The 18,636-nt window shown below is 43.8% G+C and overlaps 1 protein-coding gene across 1 annotated transcript in view; it reads right to left on the bottom strand.

The window, feature by feature from the left end:
- Positions 1–771: 771 nt before the first annotated feature.
- The window catches only part of tnrc18 (trinucleotide repeat containing 18), a 65,730-nt gene continuing 47,865 nt past the window's right edge, over positions 772–18,636 (bottom strand). The window contains 10 exon segments of the mRNA XM_079644395.1: positions 772–1,205; positions 5,481–7,168; positions 9,316–9,468; positions 11,121–11,237; positions 11,694–11,802; positions 12,115–12,190; positions 13,172–13,289; positions 14,541–14,682; positions 16,089–16,253; positions 16,948–17,432. Coding sequence (XP_079500521.1) covers positions 915–1,205; positions 5,481–7,168; positions 9,316–9,468; positions 11,121–11,237; positions 11,694–11,802; positions 12,115–12,190; positions 13,172–13,289; positions 14,541–14,682; positions 16,089–16,253; positions 16,948–17,432 — 3,344 coding nt within the window. The 3' untranslated portion in view covers positions 772–914.

The raw sequence follows: 18,636 nt of genomic DNA on the forward strand, positions 1-18,636 counted from the left end.
GCGTATATATTTAACAAAAATGATTGAAAAGCCCTTATTTAACTCATAAGGGACGAAAAGTTGTAACATTTCAAAAAGCCGAAACCTCCATTCGTCTCACCTGGCTAGACAGGGAGTGGTGGAGCTGATTGAGGGCTTAAGGAAAAAGCAAATGAGAATGCTCTCCCTGACAAATGTGGGTATTTCTGCCTTCGAGTAACAGGTTCTTTTGGCTTCATGCACCACAGAGCATCTTTTATAGGAATAAACAGGATCCCGCCTCAAAGTCTTTATATTAAAGCAGCACTACGTCACTACCCCACTTCCTGTATAAACAATGAATCGGCACCAGGTTTAATAAGTTTAATCATGCCTAAAAGCTGCTGTGTCGCGATTTGCTAGTAAAACAACGAAATGATCCAAAGTTCAGGTTTTCTATACTTTAAGAGAAAAGGACAATGAAGGAAAGATCTGTGGCATCAGGACATCCAGAGAGAGGATGTACAGGTAGTGACCGGATCATTTCATGGAGTTTTTTGACGCCTACTGTTAGAAAAATATCACTCGTCACCGGCTTGAGCTTCAATAATCAGGATCCATGTATTTATTATCCTCTCAAGAATGGAAGTAGTCATCAAATACAGAGCATTTGGTTCAACTAGTTCCTGAACAGTGTCCCTCACATGCTGATATACAAGAGAGGGATTTACACAGTCACAAGATGCAGGGATACCGGTTCAAAGCAGTATTCAATGTTTAGTTCATATTAGCTAAGGCCTGCGTAAGCAATAAACATGACAGTTATATCTCCCTAGGGGCTGTCATCATGTTTAATCGTTGAACATAGCTATCGTATGTTCAACACGGTGTCTCATGAGCTTCTTCTAGGTAATCATACATCCTGTCACGTACACAGTTACGTAGGGCCTTTGTTATCATGTGTGACTCTGATATTGGAAGAGTACATTCCGTATTTTCCCAACACCTACCTTCTTGTCGATGAGTTTCTTGCCGGGGTTAGTCTCCTCAGGGTGGTAGAACCAGTTGACCCGGACCACCATGTTGCTGCCCCACGACTCCCACATGCTCTGGATGCGTCCGATGAACGGTAAGTTGGGTCGTCCGGCGGACAGGAAGACGGCGCAGTCTCCGATGCGGATCATCTCCCGGCCGCGCACGATGGCCTTATAGAAGAGCTTCTTCGCCTTGCCTTTCATACCCCGTCTCTGTGGGGGGGAGAGGGGGAGAGGGACAGGTCAGAGAGGGTAACGAGGGGGGGATTTGGTACATTAGGGGCCTGTGTCTATATAGCGCCATTTACTGGCAGGGTTGAAATGCTCACAGCTGTTTTTTATTGTTTCTATGACATATGGCATCTTGACAGTGTATTACATGACGTACTTGCTTCTCCCCATGGATTGTTTTGTCTGTTTTTGTTTGTTTGACATCGGTTTTTTCAGCATTACAACCAACAGGAAGATACTTGCTCTCACACTTTGTCTGGATAAGCTTAACATTTTTTGTTTTTGGTCTTCACAATTACATATTTTCTTCACTTATTAAATGTAACTTTGTATTGTTTTTCACCTGGACCCTACTTTTGCATTTATTTTGTCTAAGTACCTTTTTTTAAAGGGCTTCAGTATTGAGGATTGAGCAAAGTGACTCATAATAAGAAAAGGACCCTGATGTTATTTACATACCCTATAAACTTGATTTGCTGTTTTAATGCCTAACCAAGTCTCAAACAGCAAGAAATCTCACGTTGCTTCCACATAGTGGAAATATTCAGTCATGACATTTTTAATCTTTTAGACGCTAATTATATAACTTCTGTACTCCCAGACAACAAACTTTGGCAACAGTGATACTCCTCTCTCCAAACTGACAAAGAACCTTATTTTTATAAAATAATCATTGTTTGAAACAGAAAATCCTCTCAGCCATAAGGAATGCAGTCAGGTATTAATGAATGAATGAATGAGTAATGAAAATGACATATTTGCACCGTGTACATGTGAAGTATTTGAAAAAAATGCATTTATGTTGCTAATAAAGTGATAAAGTCGGACAAATAGATTGAATATTAATTATAAAAATCTGTTCTGCCATCAAGCTCTCTGATTGGATGTTTGTTGCCATGGACACACATGGCACCAGGACCAATGGAACGTTTGGGTTTGACCTGGAGTTCTAGAACTTTGGTTCTCATGACAACCGAGCACTGAACGTAAACAGGAAGGCTCTTCTGAGGACTTCAATCACTGTACAGCCAGCGGTCAGCCATAGACACGCATTCATTCAGAAACCAGTCAGTCTAACAAAGACAACACAGAGCTTCGACAAGCAACTACATTCTACACTCGCACAAGTCTACACACTGTGCCATGGACAGACGAGGCTTCCAGCCCAACAGGGGGAAACCTGTGGATCGCGTTGAACTCGCCTGCAAGCAGATCCACAGCAGCAACGAGCAGATATCCGGCCTGACTGAGTTATACGCTGAGTATCACAGAGAGAGGAATAACTTTTGCCACAGGGTGCGAGCAGAGAAAGACAAACGCCTCGAGGAACTCCTGGATTACAGGGACACAGGATTTTCTGAAGAGCATATTATAAAGCAGTTTGACACCATCATGGAGTGTGAGGAAGACATCTCATATTTGAGGGAAAGTCTGTGCCAACAAAGCCAGCAGCAGACATCCGACAGCCAGAAACATGGTGGTCTCCTGCAGGCCAAAACAGAGACCGCAAGAATGCTGATGAGGAAAGGGGAAGATCTCCTTCAGTTCATTACAATCTTGGAGGATAAATGCAGCGCTGAGAAGGAGAAGATGGAGGCGGAGAGCGAACACAGGGAGCAGCTGGACGAGATGATCACAAGGTTTGAGGCAGAGAAACAGATCTCAGACCAGATCAACAAGGAGAAATCCGACAGCCTGGACAAGGAGAAGTTCCTGCGACTGGAGGCTGAGAACACCAACGCTGAGCTCCGTCAGAGCGTTACAGCCTGGCAGCTCGACTGCAGCTCTCTGCAGAAGCAGGTCCTCAGAGAAGTGGCTCTGAAACAGAGCAGGGAGGCTGAAGTCCAACAGCTGGAGGCCAGATTGAAGGGGCAGGAAGAGAGATTCTTCAAACACCTGGCCGAAAACCACCAGAGATGGATCAGGAGGAGAAACAACTGGGAGAACAGCAAAAGTGATCTTCAAAATGTAAGAAATAGAGAAGAAAAAGATGGAGGAAGCTGAGGCGGCAGACATTTTTTATTTTGAATGCTGCCTGCTTTAAAAATAAAATAAAAAAAGAAAAACATTTAATTAAATTACAAAAAGAAAAACTTCCATGTCAGTCTCTCTGAGGGAACATGTACTGTATACGGTAATTATGGTATGATATTTTGGGGACTAAACTAGTAGATGTACCGGTATCTGTTTAGTTTATTATGTGAACAACACTGAATCTAATGAATAAAAACATCTAATAAGAGATGCATGTAAAGATAGGTGCCGGTCTTTTTATATTTGTCTCACTAAACAGGTTCATTTCATACAAGCTCTTAAAATATTCAAGTTATAAAAGCGCATTTTCAAATGATGCATTTCTAATACACTCAGTATTTAAAATTGACACGTTTGAAAAAATACAATATTTAAATGTTCTTACATGTGTTTATTAGAGATCCAACTGAATATTATAATATATTATAACTATATAATAATTTGAAAAGAGTCATGGCTCGTAACGAGCATGTTTGATACTTTAAAAGGTCCACTATTATACTGTTCTCATCAATATATTAGAGGTCTCAGATATATACAGAACATGTCTCTGAAGTGTTTGGCTCCAAACACCAAACAGATCATTGCAGCATTACCCATAATCCCCTCTGTTTCAGCCCTGTTTCCAAAGTGCTGATTCTCTGTCTGTTACTTTAGATGAAAATAAGGAGCCCCTCCCCACGCCCCTCTGAGAGACATTTGGTTACAAAGAACTCAATGGTGCTCTAGGAGGAGATTCAGGTGATAAGGTGGGGGGGGGGGGCGATTACCTTGGTGGCTGATTGGCTAATGGTTACTCAAGACAAAACATCATAAGGTCATCCTAAAGTGGCCAAAATCTGATCAGCTCATTTTCAGACAGGTTTTTATAGAAATGGATCAGGACAAAAAGAGAGAGAATCTTTTTTCCTGAAACTTTCAGAATCTCTTTCCACAGAGGGGACACATGTTGATGTAGAAGAGACATGAAGAAGAGGGGACACATGTTGATGTAGAAGAGACATGAAGAAGAGGGGACACATGTTGATGTAGAAGAGACATGAAGAAGAGGGGACACATGTTGATGTAGAAGAGACATGAAGAAGAGGGGACACATGTTGATGTAGAAGAGACATGAAGAAGAGGGGACACATGTTGATGTAGAAGAGACATGAAGAAGAGGGGACACATGTTGATGTAGAAGAGACATGAAGAAGAGGGGACACATGTTGATGTAGAAGAGTGATGAAGAAGAGGGGACACATGTTGATGTAGAAGAGACATGAAGAAAAGGGGATACATGTTGATGTAGAAGAGACATGAAGAAGAGGGGACACATGTTGATGTAGAAGAGACGTGAAGAAGAGGGGACACATGTTGATGTAGAAGAGACATGAAGAAAAGGGGACACATGTTGATGTAGAAGAGACATGAAGAAGAGGGGAAACATGTTGATGTAGAAGAGACGTGAAGAAGAGGGGACACATGTTGATGTAGAAGAGACGTGAAGAAGAGGGGACACATGTTGATGTAGAAGAGACGTGAAGAAGAGGGGACACATGTTGATGTAGAAGAGACATGAAGAAGAGGGGACACATGTTGATGTAGAAGAGACATGAAGAAGAGGGGACACATGTTGATGCAGAAGAGACATGAAGAAGAGGAGACACATGTTGATGTAGAAGAGACATGAAGAAGAGGGGACACATGTTGATGTAGAAGAGACATGAAGAAGAAGGGACACATGTTGATGTAGAAGAGACATGAAGAAGAGGGGACACATGTTGATGTAAAAGAGACATGAAGAAGAGGGGACACATGTTGATGTAGAAGAGACATGAAGAAGAGGGGACACATGTTGATGTAGAAGAGACATGAACATTAAACTAAGTTTTTCTCTTTTATGCTAAATTAATACTACTATGTCCGGTGCCTTGCTCAAGGGCACCACGGCAGGGCCCAGGATGTGAACTGGGACCTCTCCAAGTAGCAGTCCACACTCCATATTTAGGTCTGTTCGGGGACTTGAACCGGCGACCCTCCGGCTCACAGTCCAAGCCCCTACTGACTGTGCCACTGCCAGACTTTTTCCACATCTGGAATGTTCTATCTAGTCTTGTTTTTCCTTCATCTCAATCTTTATTTATTTATATAGCACATTTAAAACAACCTCAGTGACCGAAGTGCTTTACAGGCAATAAATACAAAATCAAATCACACAACGGGAGTCAAATAATTCCTCACCTGAGTGGGTTTTCCGAACCACTTCCAGAGTTGTCGGGCTGGAAGGAACGCAGATATCTTGGGTCTGTTCTCCACGCTGGGGAGCCGCTGACGTTTGGCCAGCTCCTTGGTGGTGGGCATGTGGACCCCCTCCCTCCTCTTCGGCCTGCCCACCTTCCCCTCCCCTCCGCTGGGCTTTGGTTTGGGAGGACGACCCCTCTGCCCGGAGCCTTTCCCGGTCGCTGGTTTCACAGGTTTGACGGGAGCAGGAGGCGTCGGAGAGGAGGAAGGAGAGGGAGATTCTGAAGGAGGCGACATCTCTTCCTCTTCTTCCTCCTCTTCCTCTTTCACCACTTCCTTCTTCACCACTTCCTTCTTCACTTCCTCCTTCTTCACTTCCTCCTCTTCCTCTTTCGGTTCTTCTTTCGCTTTCTCCTGTACTGGAGGAGCTGTGATTGGCACTGAAGGAGGGGTGGAGGTCCTCCCTTCATCCGAGCTGCAGGAGGAGTCATCGGTGGACGAAGAGGACGAGGACGAGGACCCTGATGAAGAAGACGAGGAGGAACCGGAGCAAGATGAAGAGGAGGACGAGCAACTAGAGGTGCATTTCTTCTTCTTCTTTTTCTTCTTCTTCACCTTGTCACGTTCCTCCTCCGACTCCGAGCTGCTGCTGCTGTGAGACTCCTCCTTCTTCACCTTCCTCTCTACCTCCTTCTTACCTTTCTCTTCCCTCGTGTCCTGTCCTCTTCCACGGTTCTCCGACTTCTCCTTTGTTAGAATCGGCGCTTTGCAGTGAGCGTCCTTCTCTGGAAGAACACACTCTCTATCAACTCTCGGTTTCACCTTCATCGGCTTCTGATTGGTCGAGGCGATGGGCGTGTGATCTGCTCTGACGCCCCGGCCCTCCAGCAGCATCAGAGCTTTAGTCTTCTTGGTTTTTGGAGAGGTGACGCCTTCGTGGTCCAGCTTCACGAGGGGCTCTGCCGGTAAAGACTTGCGCCTCATCAGAGAGTCCCCTTGTCCGGAGCTGGGTTTGGGCCGCGAGACGGCGCCGGGTCTGGAGGAAAGATGGTCGGACGCCATCTTCAGTTTGGGTCTGGGGGCGGACGATGACGATAAAGAAGGTCTGGAAGTCAGAGGTTTGCTGGATGACATTCTGGAGATGGAGACGGGTATGAGTCCGGAGCTGTGGCTCGATCTGTGATGCTCCGAGGGGGGTTTGGTTTTGGGCGAGGAAACTGAAGGGGGCCTGGATGAGGACTTGGGCGATGTAATATTGGGTCTAATTAAGGGTCGGTTTGAGGTGGGACTGACGCCGTTCTCTCGATCTCTGCGCTGGTTTGTGTACGAGCTGAGGTTGGGTTCGCTGTACAGATCCACCGTCAGGACCTTTCCGTAGGTGGAGGGGTAGAGGGACGGAGGCAGAGAGCGGGATTGTTTAACCGCAGAAGGTGTGGGGGCTTTCCTGGAAATCGGTTGTGGGAGAGTAGGGCTACTTAGTGGGGACGTAGTGGAGATTTTGCGGCCCGGTTTCTGATGGGGTCCTATCGTGGGGCGGGATGCGGGACGAGGTTTCTCCGGAGAGTTCTTCTGCACAGAGGAGGGTCTGTCCTGGGGAGGCTTGGGTGGAGGCGGGGGTCTCTCTGCGGGCGCGCTGGAGGAAGACGGAGGGTCAGCTTTCTCCCGGACGTCTGGGTTCACGGAGGTCTCTGAGAGGAAAAACAACACAAAGGTTAGACTCTACTGGAAAGCATGATGTTTTCTTTCTGTGATGACGGGATTTTTTTGGTTGTACGTGGAGAAAAGTAGACAAATGAAAAAGGAAATTATTCTGAAAACTTTAAGAACAGCTTGGAAAGAGGAAAGAAAGGTAGAACAAAAACACATAGCTGATCATAGATGGAGAACATGGATTGAATATGGAAAAATCTTATAAATACAACTTTAACACGGCCAAGAGAATGAGCATGTTTTCCCTGCAATCATTTTGAGTTCTGCTTACTGTATGTTTGTATAAGTATACAGGTACGTGTATATGTGTATAAGTGAACATTGGTACAAGTGGGTATATATGTGTATGAATGTATATTTAAAAGATCATCCCTCTTCATTTTTTCACCCCTTGCTTTTGGTGGCTCTGGGACTTTTGTAGTGATGTGCAGAGAAAAGTAGACAAATGAAGGAGACGACTCTAAAAATGAAAGCATTGCATTGAAGAACTGCTTCGCCAGTAGAAACAAGACGAGCGTCAGCAAATTAGACACAACACATCATTTGTTGGAGGAACAGACTCTGGACAACAACGGAGGTCTTCATTAAAGTGACAACAGAGATGACAGTCACAGTCAAGTACGAGATGCTTGATGAAAGATCCTTCTGAGCGTGGAGCTATTTCTGTTTGGGTCTGATGTTTTAAAAAGATTAATCAAAAGGCGACGGAAAAGCATGTTTGATTTGACTTCTTTAAGGGTCTTTATGATAAATAGTTTGAATAAGGACATCAACAATCTGCATCTTACTATCAGTATTCCTAAAAATGGAGAAGAAGTAGGGCACACATTGTCCTCTTAATGTGAAATACATCTCTCTTTAATACGAGGTGTTGACACATTTGGCCAGAGATGTCCTTTACTGGTCCCATTAGGCGCTTTCACACCAGAGTACTTTTTCCCGTACTTTTCCTGTTTAGTTCCGATAGTTCCTGGGATTTTGCGTTCACACCAAAAAGACTTAGTTCATGAGAACTTTTACCCCATTTTTAGTGCCTGCTAGAGAGGTGGTACTATCCTGGGGAGAACAAAGTTCCAATTTCTGATTGGCTGGGCGAATTGCAAACCACGCCCCGTAAAACTCGGAAAAGTTTATTGAAGCCGCCATTGTATTTGCTGGCATTAGCATTATTAGCATTAGCCCCACGCACCAACGCAGAGAGACTAACTTATGGCATCACAAAAAACATGGGAGCGGTGGAGATGAGGAGGTGTCAGCGTTCTGGCGATTTACTTGGAAGGCTTCAGTAGAAGCTGCTGGGAGTCCCAGCAGCTTCTACTGAAGCCAGTCCCTAACTCAAGGGACTTCCGTTCGGGGGCTTCGGGTGGCAGTATACGCCCTGAAGTACTTTGGGGCCTGCCAGTAAACCCAAAGCAGAAGAAGAAGAAGTGACGTCAGCGGCTTCATTTGACTAATCCTCCCTCAGGGACTTATTCCGGTGTGGACGCGATCGGCTCTTAGTTCCATGGGGGTTATAAGTGCTGGGTACTAAGTACGGCAAAGTGCTTGGTGTGAAAGCCGCTATTGAATTCCTCAAAGGAGAGAAAAAGGCAGCAAACTCTTATTTTTATTGTATCATTATTTTCTTTGTATTTAATCATTTTTATATTCTTATTTAATTTATACATTTTATTCAGATTTTTAAGAGAGTTTTTAGCAATCCCAAAGTCATGTGTTACTTGGTATTTATTCCCAGGGAAGGGGACCATGGTACTATCTTTATTTTTTGTTTGTGAAGCACTTTACCTTCTGTGGAATAAAGTCGAACATGATGGCAGTACAGTGTTACTAAGCAACCCCTCTTTTATTTCTACCTCCCTTAGGAAACATTACCTTTTCTCTTTTTGATTATTCTAACAGATCTCAATCACTTCCGAGAGACTCGTTGTCCCTTCAGGTGATTTCACTGATGCATTACAGTCGAGTGAAATTAGACTCAGAGGGTATCATCTATTAGCAGGATGAGCAGCGGGTCGTGGGCTGGTAATAACAATTAGTGAGTTGAATAATGATGATACTAAAAGTCAAGCGTTAAGCCCAAATGAAGCAAGAGAAGCTGCAGGAGAGGAGGAAGCGCTTTGCTCACCTGGTTTGGGTTTGGGTTTGCGACCAGGTTTCCCTTTGATCTTCGGAGCGCTATCTTCAGGTTTTGTTCCCGCCTCTTTGCTCTCTTTGCTGCATTTACGGACTCTCCTCCGGGAGCAGCTGGACACCAGCAGGGCAGGGGACGGCTCGGCACCTGGAGCAAAACAGAAGATTTAAGCATTTGACATTAAAGAGGACATATTCTGCTGTCGTTCAGGTTCATATCAGTATGTAGTGTCTCTACTGGGACATGTCTCCATGCTTTCTCATACTGCCTGTGCTGCAGCACCTCTTTTCACCCTCTGTCTGAAACCAGAGCCCAGTCTGCTCTGATTAGTTAGCTGGCTCTGTTGTGACTTGTCAACCGCTTAGAGATGTCCCGCCCCTTAGCCGATCATGTACAATGTGTTGGAGCCATGGATGTATAATAAGAACTGGATACAGCGTGGGAGACGGGGCCTCGTTCATTCCTATGAGAGCTGCTCATTGGCGCATGAAGACAAAATGGCCCAACTTTTGAGAGAGCGAAACGTCACGAAAGCATTCATATAATCACATAATCCGTTCTTATTGTGTATCCATGGGTAAAGGTAAAAATCATGTAGTACTGAACACGTCACATGAACGTTCCCGGCGGCGCGGTCCCGTGGGAATAGCGTTATTAGCACATTTTATAACTTGAGGACCGAAGGTTTTTAATAAGGGCTATACAAATGTTCATACTGGGAAGTTTATTTAGTTTAAAAAAAATGATCCAACGATTTACAGACGTCTCTTTCCCAATGTTAGTCAATGGGAAAAAGTATTTCCGGGCCCAGCGACTGATACGGAAGTGTAGTACCGCCGTTTGGCCACAACTAATATTTTCCTCTGAGCCCGGCGCACTTAATGGGGGCTTGGTTGGAGCGCTAGCCAATATAAGCATGAGTGTTACATAGTGGAGTAACTATTGTTAAAAGTAAACAAAGAAGTCCAATCTAAGCTTAAGGAAGTTTGGGACTTTAGCCTTTGCAGACTATTTACATGCACAAAAACCCATATAAACACACTTCAGGAAAGGGTAAACCTCAAAAAGCATTATAGGGCCCCTTTAACATTTCTCAAGCTTTCCCCATGACTGCAGCTTCTCAGGCTTCTGAACAAGAAAAGCAGCACCTGAATATAGGCGTGTTCTACCTGCAAACCTCTCAATTCTGAATGATCAGATTGTGTCTTCTCTGTGCACTCCTTCGTTAAATGTTAGAAGCACCTTGCTGGCAAAAAGGAACATATTTACACCAGCTTCTGCCAAAGTCAACAGTAGCACCCACGGAGAAATACGGCTGAAATATCACAAGGTGTTTTGAGTACTAGACACATATATTTGTTGTCAGCAAGGTGCTTCATGTTGTTTCTCTCCTTTAGGAGGACATCATTTCCTCACTGTAGTTGATGTGGACAACCATTAAGGCTGAACCATGCTTGAGTGGACAACACACACACTTAGGAAGAGTGTTTAGGTATAGTATTTATAGTATATACACACACAGCTGTTTAAAGAGTAGCTGTGTACCGGAATAGCTTTAAGATAGCGGCACTGTACTGAGAAAACACTTCACCTAAAGCCAAACAACACACGAATAGCAACCATGCAAACATATAGACATGATAGTGTGTGTGTGTGTGTGTGTGTGTGTGTGTGTGTGTGTGTGTGTGTGTGTGTGTGTGTGTGTGTGTGTGTGTGTGTGTGTGTGTGTGTGTGTGTGTGTGTGTGTGTGTGTGTGTGTGTGTGTGTGTGTGTGTGTGTGTGTGTGTGTGCATACTCACAGTGGATCTTGTAGTCTGGCGGCAGCAGTCTGATGTGTGAGAGCGGGATGCGTCCTGTGTCTCCGTCATCAAACTCCACCGTGATGAGATCATCCTTCTCGTCGATATCTGAACTTCCTGTTAAGGGTGAAAATAAAAAAAGACTCAAGTGTTATAATTAGATTTTGAGTCATTTGTAGAGATAAGGAAAACTTTTTTAAGCATGTGTTTTGATATATTTATTCTTAATTTAAAAAGTAAAAAAATTCCCAATGCAATAAATAGTCAATCTGATTCTAATTACATTCACTGAATGGAAATAAGAATACAAACCCATACCAAATATGGTCCCATTACTAACTGGCCCAAACCCTTTTGCATCGTGTGTGTGTGTGTGTGTGTGTGTGTGTGTGTGTGTGTGTGTGTGTGTGTGTGTGTGTGTGTGTGTGTGTGTGTGTGTGTGTGTGTGTGTGTGTGTGTGTGTGTGTGTGTGTGTGTGTGTGTGTGTGTGTGTGTGTGTGTGTGTGTGTGTGTGTGTGTGTGTGTGTGTGTGTGTGTGTGTGAGTGTGTGAGTGTGTGATGCTGGCTCTGTACCGTTGACCACGGAGCCGGGGTACAGGCAGCGGTACTGCTGGCTCCAGTAGGCGGCGATGCGTGTTCCCTCAGGAAGGTAACGGACAGACGGAGGCTTCACATCGATGATCTGCACACAAAAATCATATACATTATTCCACAGGTCAAGCCTTTACGCATGCATGTAACCAGCGGTGCTAAGTTACTACGTCGTAGACATAAAATAAATGACCATAATTAAGTACATTTTTTAGTATTTCCATTTTAAGCTACTTTATATATTTCCACTTCACTTTCATTTTGAGGCAAAAATATTTTTTTTTTTAGTACTCAAGTAAAAGGTCTGAGTTATTTTTCCCCACTGGATGCAATCCTTTTATTTTCCAAGTGCTACACATTTCAGTTTTCACCAGAAACAGAGATGTGATTTGTGTTGACTCACAGCCTCCTGCAGCAGTTGTTCGAGGCAGTAGATGTGTGGTCGGTTCCCTCGCTCCCCCTCCACCACCACGCTGTATCTGCAGGGAGGAAATGTGGAGAAATGGACGGGTTAAACGTCTGGGAATCAGTGGGAAAGTTCACGTTTGTCTCTGCAGTGTACATGTGTATTTTCCAGGGAAAGCACTAAACCGGTATCTGGATTCTGACTGCTTTGTGGGGGGTGGGGGATGTGTCGTTTATAACTAACAAACACTGCAGTACTTTTTCATTTAATACTTTTCAGACCATAGCGCTGTTAGTACCTGAATCCCCCCTGGAATATTAATCCCGTCTGAACAGGGTTTAGTGGGTTTGTTTTCTTTTAATGAGGCCACTCATTACATTTTAATGTTTGTCATAAAATGTTTATGCAGGTTTGTGCAGTTTTACAGGAATACTTTGACATTGTTTGGGATAACATTTCTATGTTTTAATGCCCAGAGTTAGATGAGAAGAGTAACTGTATGGTTAATATGAAGCAACCCGCAGCTGGTTAGCCTAGCTTAGCACAACGACTGGAAAAAAGCTAGGTAGTGGCCTAGCTTGAAATGTCTTGTTTTGACAGCGCAAAACATAATGACATAAAAGAGAGAAAGGCATTACAACTCCATATTTGAGAGGCTGAAAGCTTTCTTTCTGACATGAACAATTACTTCAGTGAATAATTGCTTATCAAAAAATGGATTAGTAGTCAGCTAATTGTTTCAGCTTTATTTTAGCATTCAATCAATCATCAAAGCTTTTTAACTGTGGTTCGCACCTGCAGAGAGAGCCTCAAATATTCTCTCCTTTACTTTTATTCTCTGGTGGCTTTTCAAGCACGCGTGCAGCTAAATCAGGTACTGCTAAAATCAAGGACACTAAACTTCAGCTGGAACCAAAATTGGAGCACACTGATTGATTTGCTGCTTTTAATAGTGCCACCAGATGTGTGTGTCCACTATTAAAGGCTGCACATCAATCCCTGTGCTCCACTGCGTCTTTTTGTTTTACCCTCTGAGGTTGAGATGTGTACTCACATGTCGGGGGAGTGTACAGTGTTCACGTGTCCCGCGTACAGGAGCTGGTCGTCCATCGGGATCAAAACTTTGAGTCCGTCTACCAGCGAGTCCTTATCCAACACGCACTGCACCGGAGCTGAACACAACAGAGCCATGCGGTATATGAGCATATTGTACATGAAAGCTGCATCCTGATTGGTCGATTTCAACATTTAGCGGTCGGTTATTTAAAAAAAATCTCAAAATCTGCTACGGCTGTTCTGACTAAGGGACTATGTGCAGTCATATCAATCTGCACAAAGAAGTTGGGTCACTTTAACATCAGCAGTGGCCAAAAAAACACCACTAGTTTCTGTAAGTCTGTCAAATAACTGTGTTTATAATATTTATTTTCATATTTGAGAAGAGCAAAACACGCTAGACAAAGGAAACGAGGACAAGTAAACAGAACAAGAGCCGGAAAGAGGATAAAACACTGAACACGAGAGAAATCCGCAGATGAAGACAGACAGGAAGTAAACACGAAAGGGAACAGCCGAAGAAGATAGACAGGAAGTAAACACTAAAGGGAACAGCCGAAGAAGATAGACAGGAAGTAAACATTAAAGGGAACAGCCGAAGAAGACAGACAGGAAGTAAAAACTAAAGGGAACAGCCAAAGAAGAGAGACAGGAAGTAAACACTAAAGGGAACAGGTGAAGAAGATAGACAGGAAGTAAACACTAAAGGGAACAGCCGAAGAAGACAGACAGGAAGTAAACACTAAAGGGAACAGCCAAAGAAGAGAGACAGGAAGTAAACACTAAAGGGAACAGCCAAAGAAGAGAGACAGGAAGTAAACACTAAAGGGAACAGCCGAAGAAGACAGACAGGAAGTAAACACTAAAGGGAACAGGCGAAGAAGAGAGACAGGAAGTAAACACTAAAGGGAACAGCCGAGGAAGACAGACAGGAAGTAAACACTAAAGGGAACAGCCGAAGAAGACAGACAGGAAGTAAACACTAAAGGGAACAGCCAAAGAAGACAGGCAGGAAGTAAACACTAAAGGGAACAGCCGAAGAAGACAGACAGGAAGTAAACACTAAAGGGAACAGCCGAAGAAGACAGACAGGAAGTAAACACTAAAGGGAACAGCCGAAGAAGACAGACAGGAAGTAAACACTAAAGGGAACAGCCGAAGAAGACAGACAGGAAGTAAACACTAAAGGGAACACAGTATTCCCTCATTTTAAGTTACACTACTGTCTCCGTGCACAGCTGTTGTTCGAACGTAGTCTGTTCTTCTTCTCTGTTTTCCGGTTCAGCCATTGCAGTAGAACTGACTATTGTTTGTTAGCTGAAGCTGTTAATATCTATTATTCCTTGTCTTCTTGTGTGTGTACTGACCCGGTGTGGAGACCCTCTCCGACACGCTGTTGCTTCGCGGTGTGACCAGTTCGTCTTCGCTGAAGCTGCTGTCCTGGTTCGGCTCGAAGTCCTCGTCCGCCGCCATGCTCTCCATCAGCCGGCTCACCGCCCCTCTGGAAGGCTACAGAGAAAACACACATAGGCATTCATTTCCTAGCAGTAAAGATCCAACAAATCACCAATAAGTCAAATCTTAGAAAATATATAATTTTAAACTTTTCTTTTGGAAGGGGCTCCTGTATTCCATTTCCGCCATTAATGAATGTGTGTTAAAGTGTATATATTCAAAATATGGTCAAAGGTATTGATGAAGTATTGGGTTTATTATATACAATGTCTATCAGGAAACATCTCGTACAAGTTTAGTGATATTTTGATCTTTATTTCCGGAGATAAGTGCGATAAAGCAGATACGTTCCCCTTAGGAGAGATCTACATTTTCACCATCTTTTGTTAGGATCCATAAAAAAAAACTCATTTTGCAGTAAAATATTCTAATACAAGCTATATTTTTTAAACTAGGCATCTTAGACTAATGATAAAACATGGATGTGCTTTGCTCCATTGACAATCTGAAGCCTTTTTTTGTATTTGTTCCTATACTACTGCTATTTAAAGTTCATTTATTGCCGCTCACCAAACCACCAGACACACCGCAAACTTTCCAAAGATAAAACGGCAACATATTACAACGCTTATGCTGTTTTATACACAATCTTCTTTATCTGATGTTCTGCCACCACCAAGAACTCTGCACACACACTCCGGCTGCCTGTAGTGTTTCCAAAACAAGCTGCAGTGTGTTGGTGGCAGATGGAGCGCAGAAATCACACTCTCTGAGAGGTTCACTTCTTCTCTCACCAACAGATCAGTGTTAATTACAGCAGCAGATATCAACCTCCACACGTATTGTCACTGTGTGTGTGTGTGTGTGTGTGTGTGTGTGTGTGTGTGTGTGTGTGTGTGTGTGTGTGTGTGTGTGTGTGTGTGTGTGTGTGTGTGTGTGTGTGTGTGTGTGTGTGTGTGTGTGTGTGTGTGTGTGTGTGTGTGTGTGTGTGTGTGTGTGTGTGTGTGTGTGTGTCTGACACATAGAAGGTAAAATGGATGTGTGCACATTTAGGGAACATCACCTAAATGTTCCAATTTTGTTCTTGCCAGGATGATTAACCCTTGCGCCTCATTGGGGACATTTTTTTTTTTTTCAATCAATTAGGCTGTTAATGCATTTGGCACGGGATGACGTTTTCTTTTTAATAACATTTTGAACTCCGCTTGTATAATAGGTCTAAACAAGTACAATTACAGAGTTAGTCCCCTGGCTATTGAAGCATAAAGTCATGCATTCTATATCAGACTTTTGATCTGGATCCTTGTCTTCAAATGTGTTTTTATTATTGTATAGATACAAAGCAAAAGAGTGGGGATATGTCGTTTTTTATTGCAGTTATTGTTAGACGTAATAAAGCCTAAAAGAAAGGCAAAAGGGTTAGGTTCACAAACTTGATGACTCCGCAGATTCTCACTGACCTCTCTGGGTTTGGGTCTGGCTTTGGGTTGGCTCTTGCGTTGCGGGCTGAGGCTCAGAGGAGGAAGAGGAGGAGGAGGAGGAAGAGGAGGAGGAAGAGGAGGAGGGTCTGAGAGGCTGCAGAGGGGAGCCGGACTCACCGGAGACTCCTTCAGCTTCTTCTTCTGCTGAAAGCATGCATATGTATCACTGCACTGAGGATGTACTGGACACATTTACATCTTTACACACACACACACACACACAGGCCAGACTGCCTGCAGTTGTCCTTTCTTGTCAGCGACACGACACAGGCAGCAGGGGAGTGCTGCAGTGACTGAGAAACTCTGTTGGCATGCTCGCTCGCTCTCTCGCGCTCTCGCTCTCACACACACACACACACACACACACACACACACACACACACACACACACACACACACACACACACACACACACACACACACACACACACACACACACACACACACACACACACACACACACACACACACACACACACACACACACACACACACACACACACACACACACACACACACACACACACACACACACACACACACACAGAGTTGTCAGAGGGGACAAAAGGATGTGAGGGAACCAGCGTTGAGGGAGGAGGAGAGGAGTGATACAGTAACAGAGAATACAAGTGACTGACCTTTAAGAAACAAAGATTTCCATATTTAAAAAACTATTCAAATGATATATTATATGTCTTATAAAAGAAAAATGTATCGCCATAGCAGTTAAAAAAAAAAAAAAAAAGAATAACTGTAAGGAGATGGTTTTGTGTTTTAAGCAAAGTTCATGTTAAACTAAATTAATAAATAAAAAGTGAAATAAATATAATTGACGTACTTTGATCAGGTCTTTCCCCTCTCTGCTGGGCGGGGAGGGTTTGGGTCTGGGGGGGGCGGGGGGCTTCGGTGTGAGAGGCGGGGCCGAGCTGGGGGAAGAGGAGGAGCAGCTCTGACTGGTGGAAGCTGACACCAACGCTGGCATCTGATTGGTTGTCGTGGTGGCGTCGTGGAGGAAGATCCTCTCGCTGCGGCGCCTCGTCCAACCCTCGTCTTCGCTGAAGCCCCCGAACCCCGAGGAGCCCGAGGGGTGGTCGAAGCTGAATTGCCGTGGCGACTGGAGCGTGGGGCGGGGCTTAGGCAGAGGCTTTCGTTTGATTGGCAGAAGAGAGTCGACTCGCTTCGAGGGGCTACTCTGGTCGATGCGGCGCGTTACCGGGGGCAACAGGGGGAGCTCGGGGGCGGAGCGTTTCCCGTGAAGAAGAGACGGAAACTTCCTCAGACGAAGATCAGAGCCCGAGTCTGACCACTCACACTCTGAAGACCCTGAGGGGGGGGGAGAGGGTCACATGGTGTAAAAACTACAAACACACGAGGGTAATTAATTACATTTACTCAAGTTACTTAATTACTACATTACGTTTCATTTAACTGATTATTTGATTCAAAGGGACTTACAATATGTTCAATCAACCATGAAAATACCAACTCAAGAGGGCTAGAGTCATGCAGGTAAACTAGCTTCATGTGGACGATGAGATTGACCAAGGTGCAGTTGAAAGAGGTGGCGATTACATTTTTGGCAAACTTTAATACTTTACTAAAGTGTTTACACTTTATGCTATTTTATACTTCTACTTGCCTTTATTTTGGCGGGAAAATATTGTATGTTTTTCCTAATACACCCAGTGTTTGAACATAACTTTATATAGTATCTAAAGTTGGCTGAACATTGACAAACAACGACATTTAATACATGTCTTTGTTTGTTTGTTTCCTCTATTGTGTTATATAGGTTTCAGTGCATGTAAATGGTTTGCAAAGGCTAAAATCCCTGTGTTCCCTCACACAACATTTGTGTAGGATTATATGCTTTAATTTGCCGTTAAAGTTAAAACACTCAGTTTTAAATGAGATCTTAAATTGGCTGAGAACATGTCTTTTTTTGTAATAAATACAGAATACATTTGTTTTGTATTAAGATACAGTAATAATTTAAAGGGGACCTATCATGCAAAAAGCACTTTTTGGTGTCTTTTATACATAAGATGTGTCCCCGGTGTGTCGGGGAACTCACGCAGCGTTAGAAAAATAAAACCCTCTTTTTTTTCCTCCGTACCCAAAACTCTAAAAACGGGGGTACAACGGAGCTGATCCAGATTTGCGTCCGATATGACGTAATATCTGAAATGTGGACCCACGGCGCTATCAGAAACAATGCCCGACTGTTTTGGACGTAATATGGCCGTGTTTACATTAGCATCGCTAACACTCAGAGCTAACCTGTACTGGAGAGCATGTGTGTGAAGAAGCAGGAAATAAAAAGGAACTCACCTTGTGGTATAACCGGCAAGAGAGAAAGCCTTTGAGCTCCATACTGTTTCAGAAATAATCCTTGATAATCCATGATATGGCGTTTCATCACGGCAGTATTTAGCTTAGACAGTAGCTGCCGGGTCCCGCATGAGCAGAGCCCCCTCCTCTTTTATTTTTGATCATTTTTTTGTTTTTTAAAGCTTTATACCCAAAA

This window comes from Notothenia rossii (assembly GCF_949606895.1).
Source record: "Notothenia rossii genome assembly, chromosome: 8".
Taxonomy (NCBI): domain Eukaryota; kingdom Metazoa; phylum Chordata; class Actinopteri; order Perciformes; family Nototheniidae; genus Notothenia; species Notothenia rossii.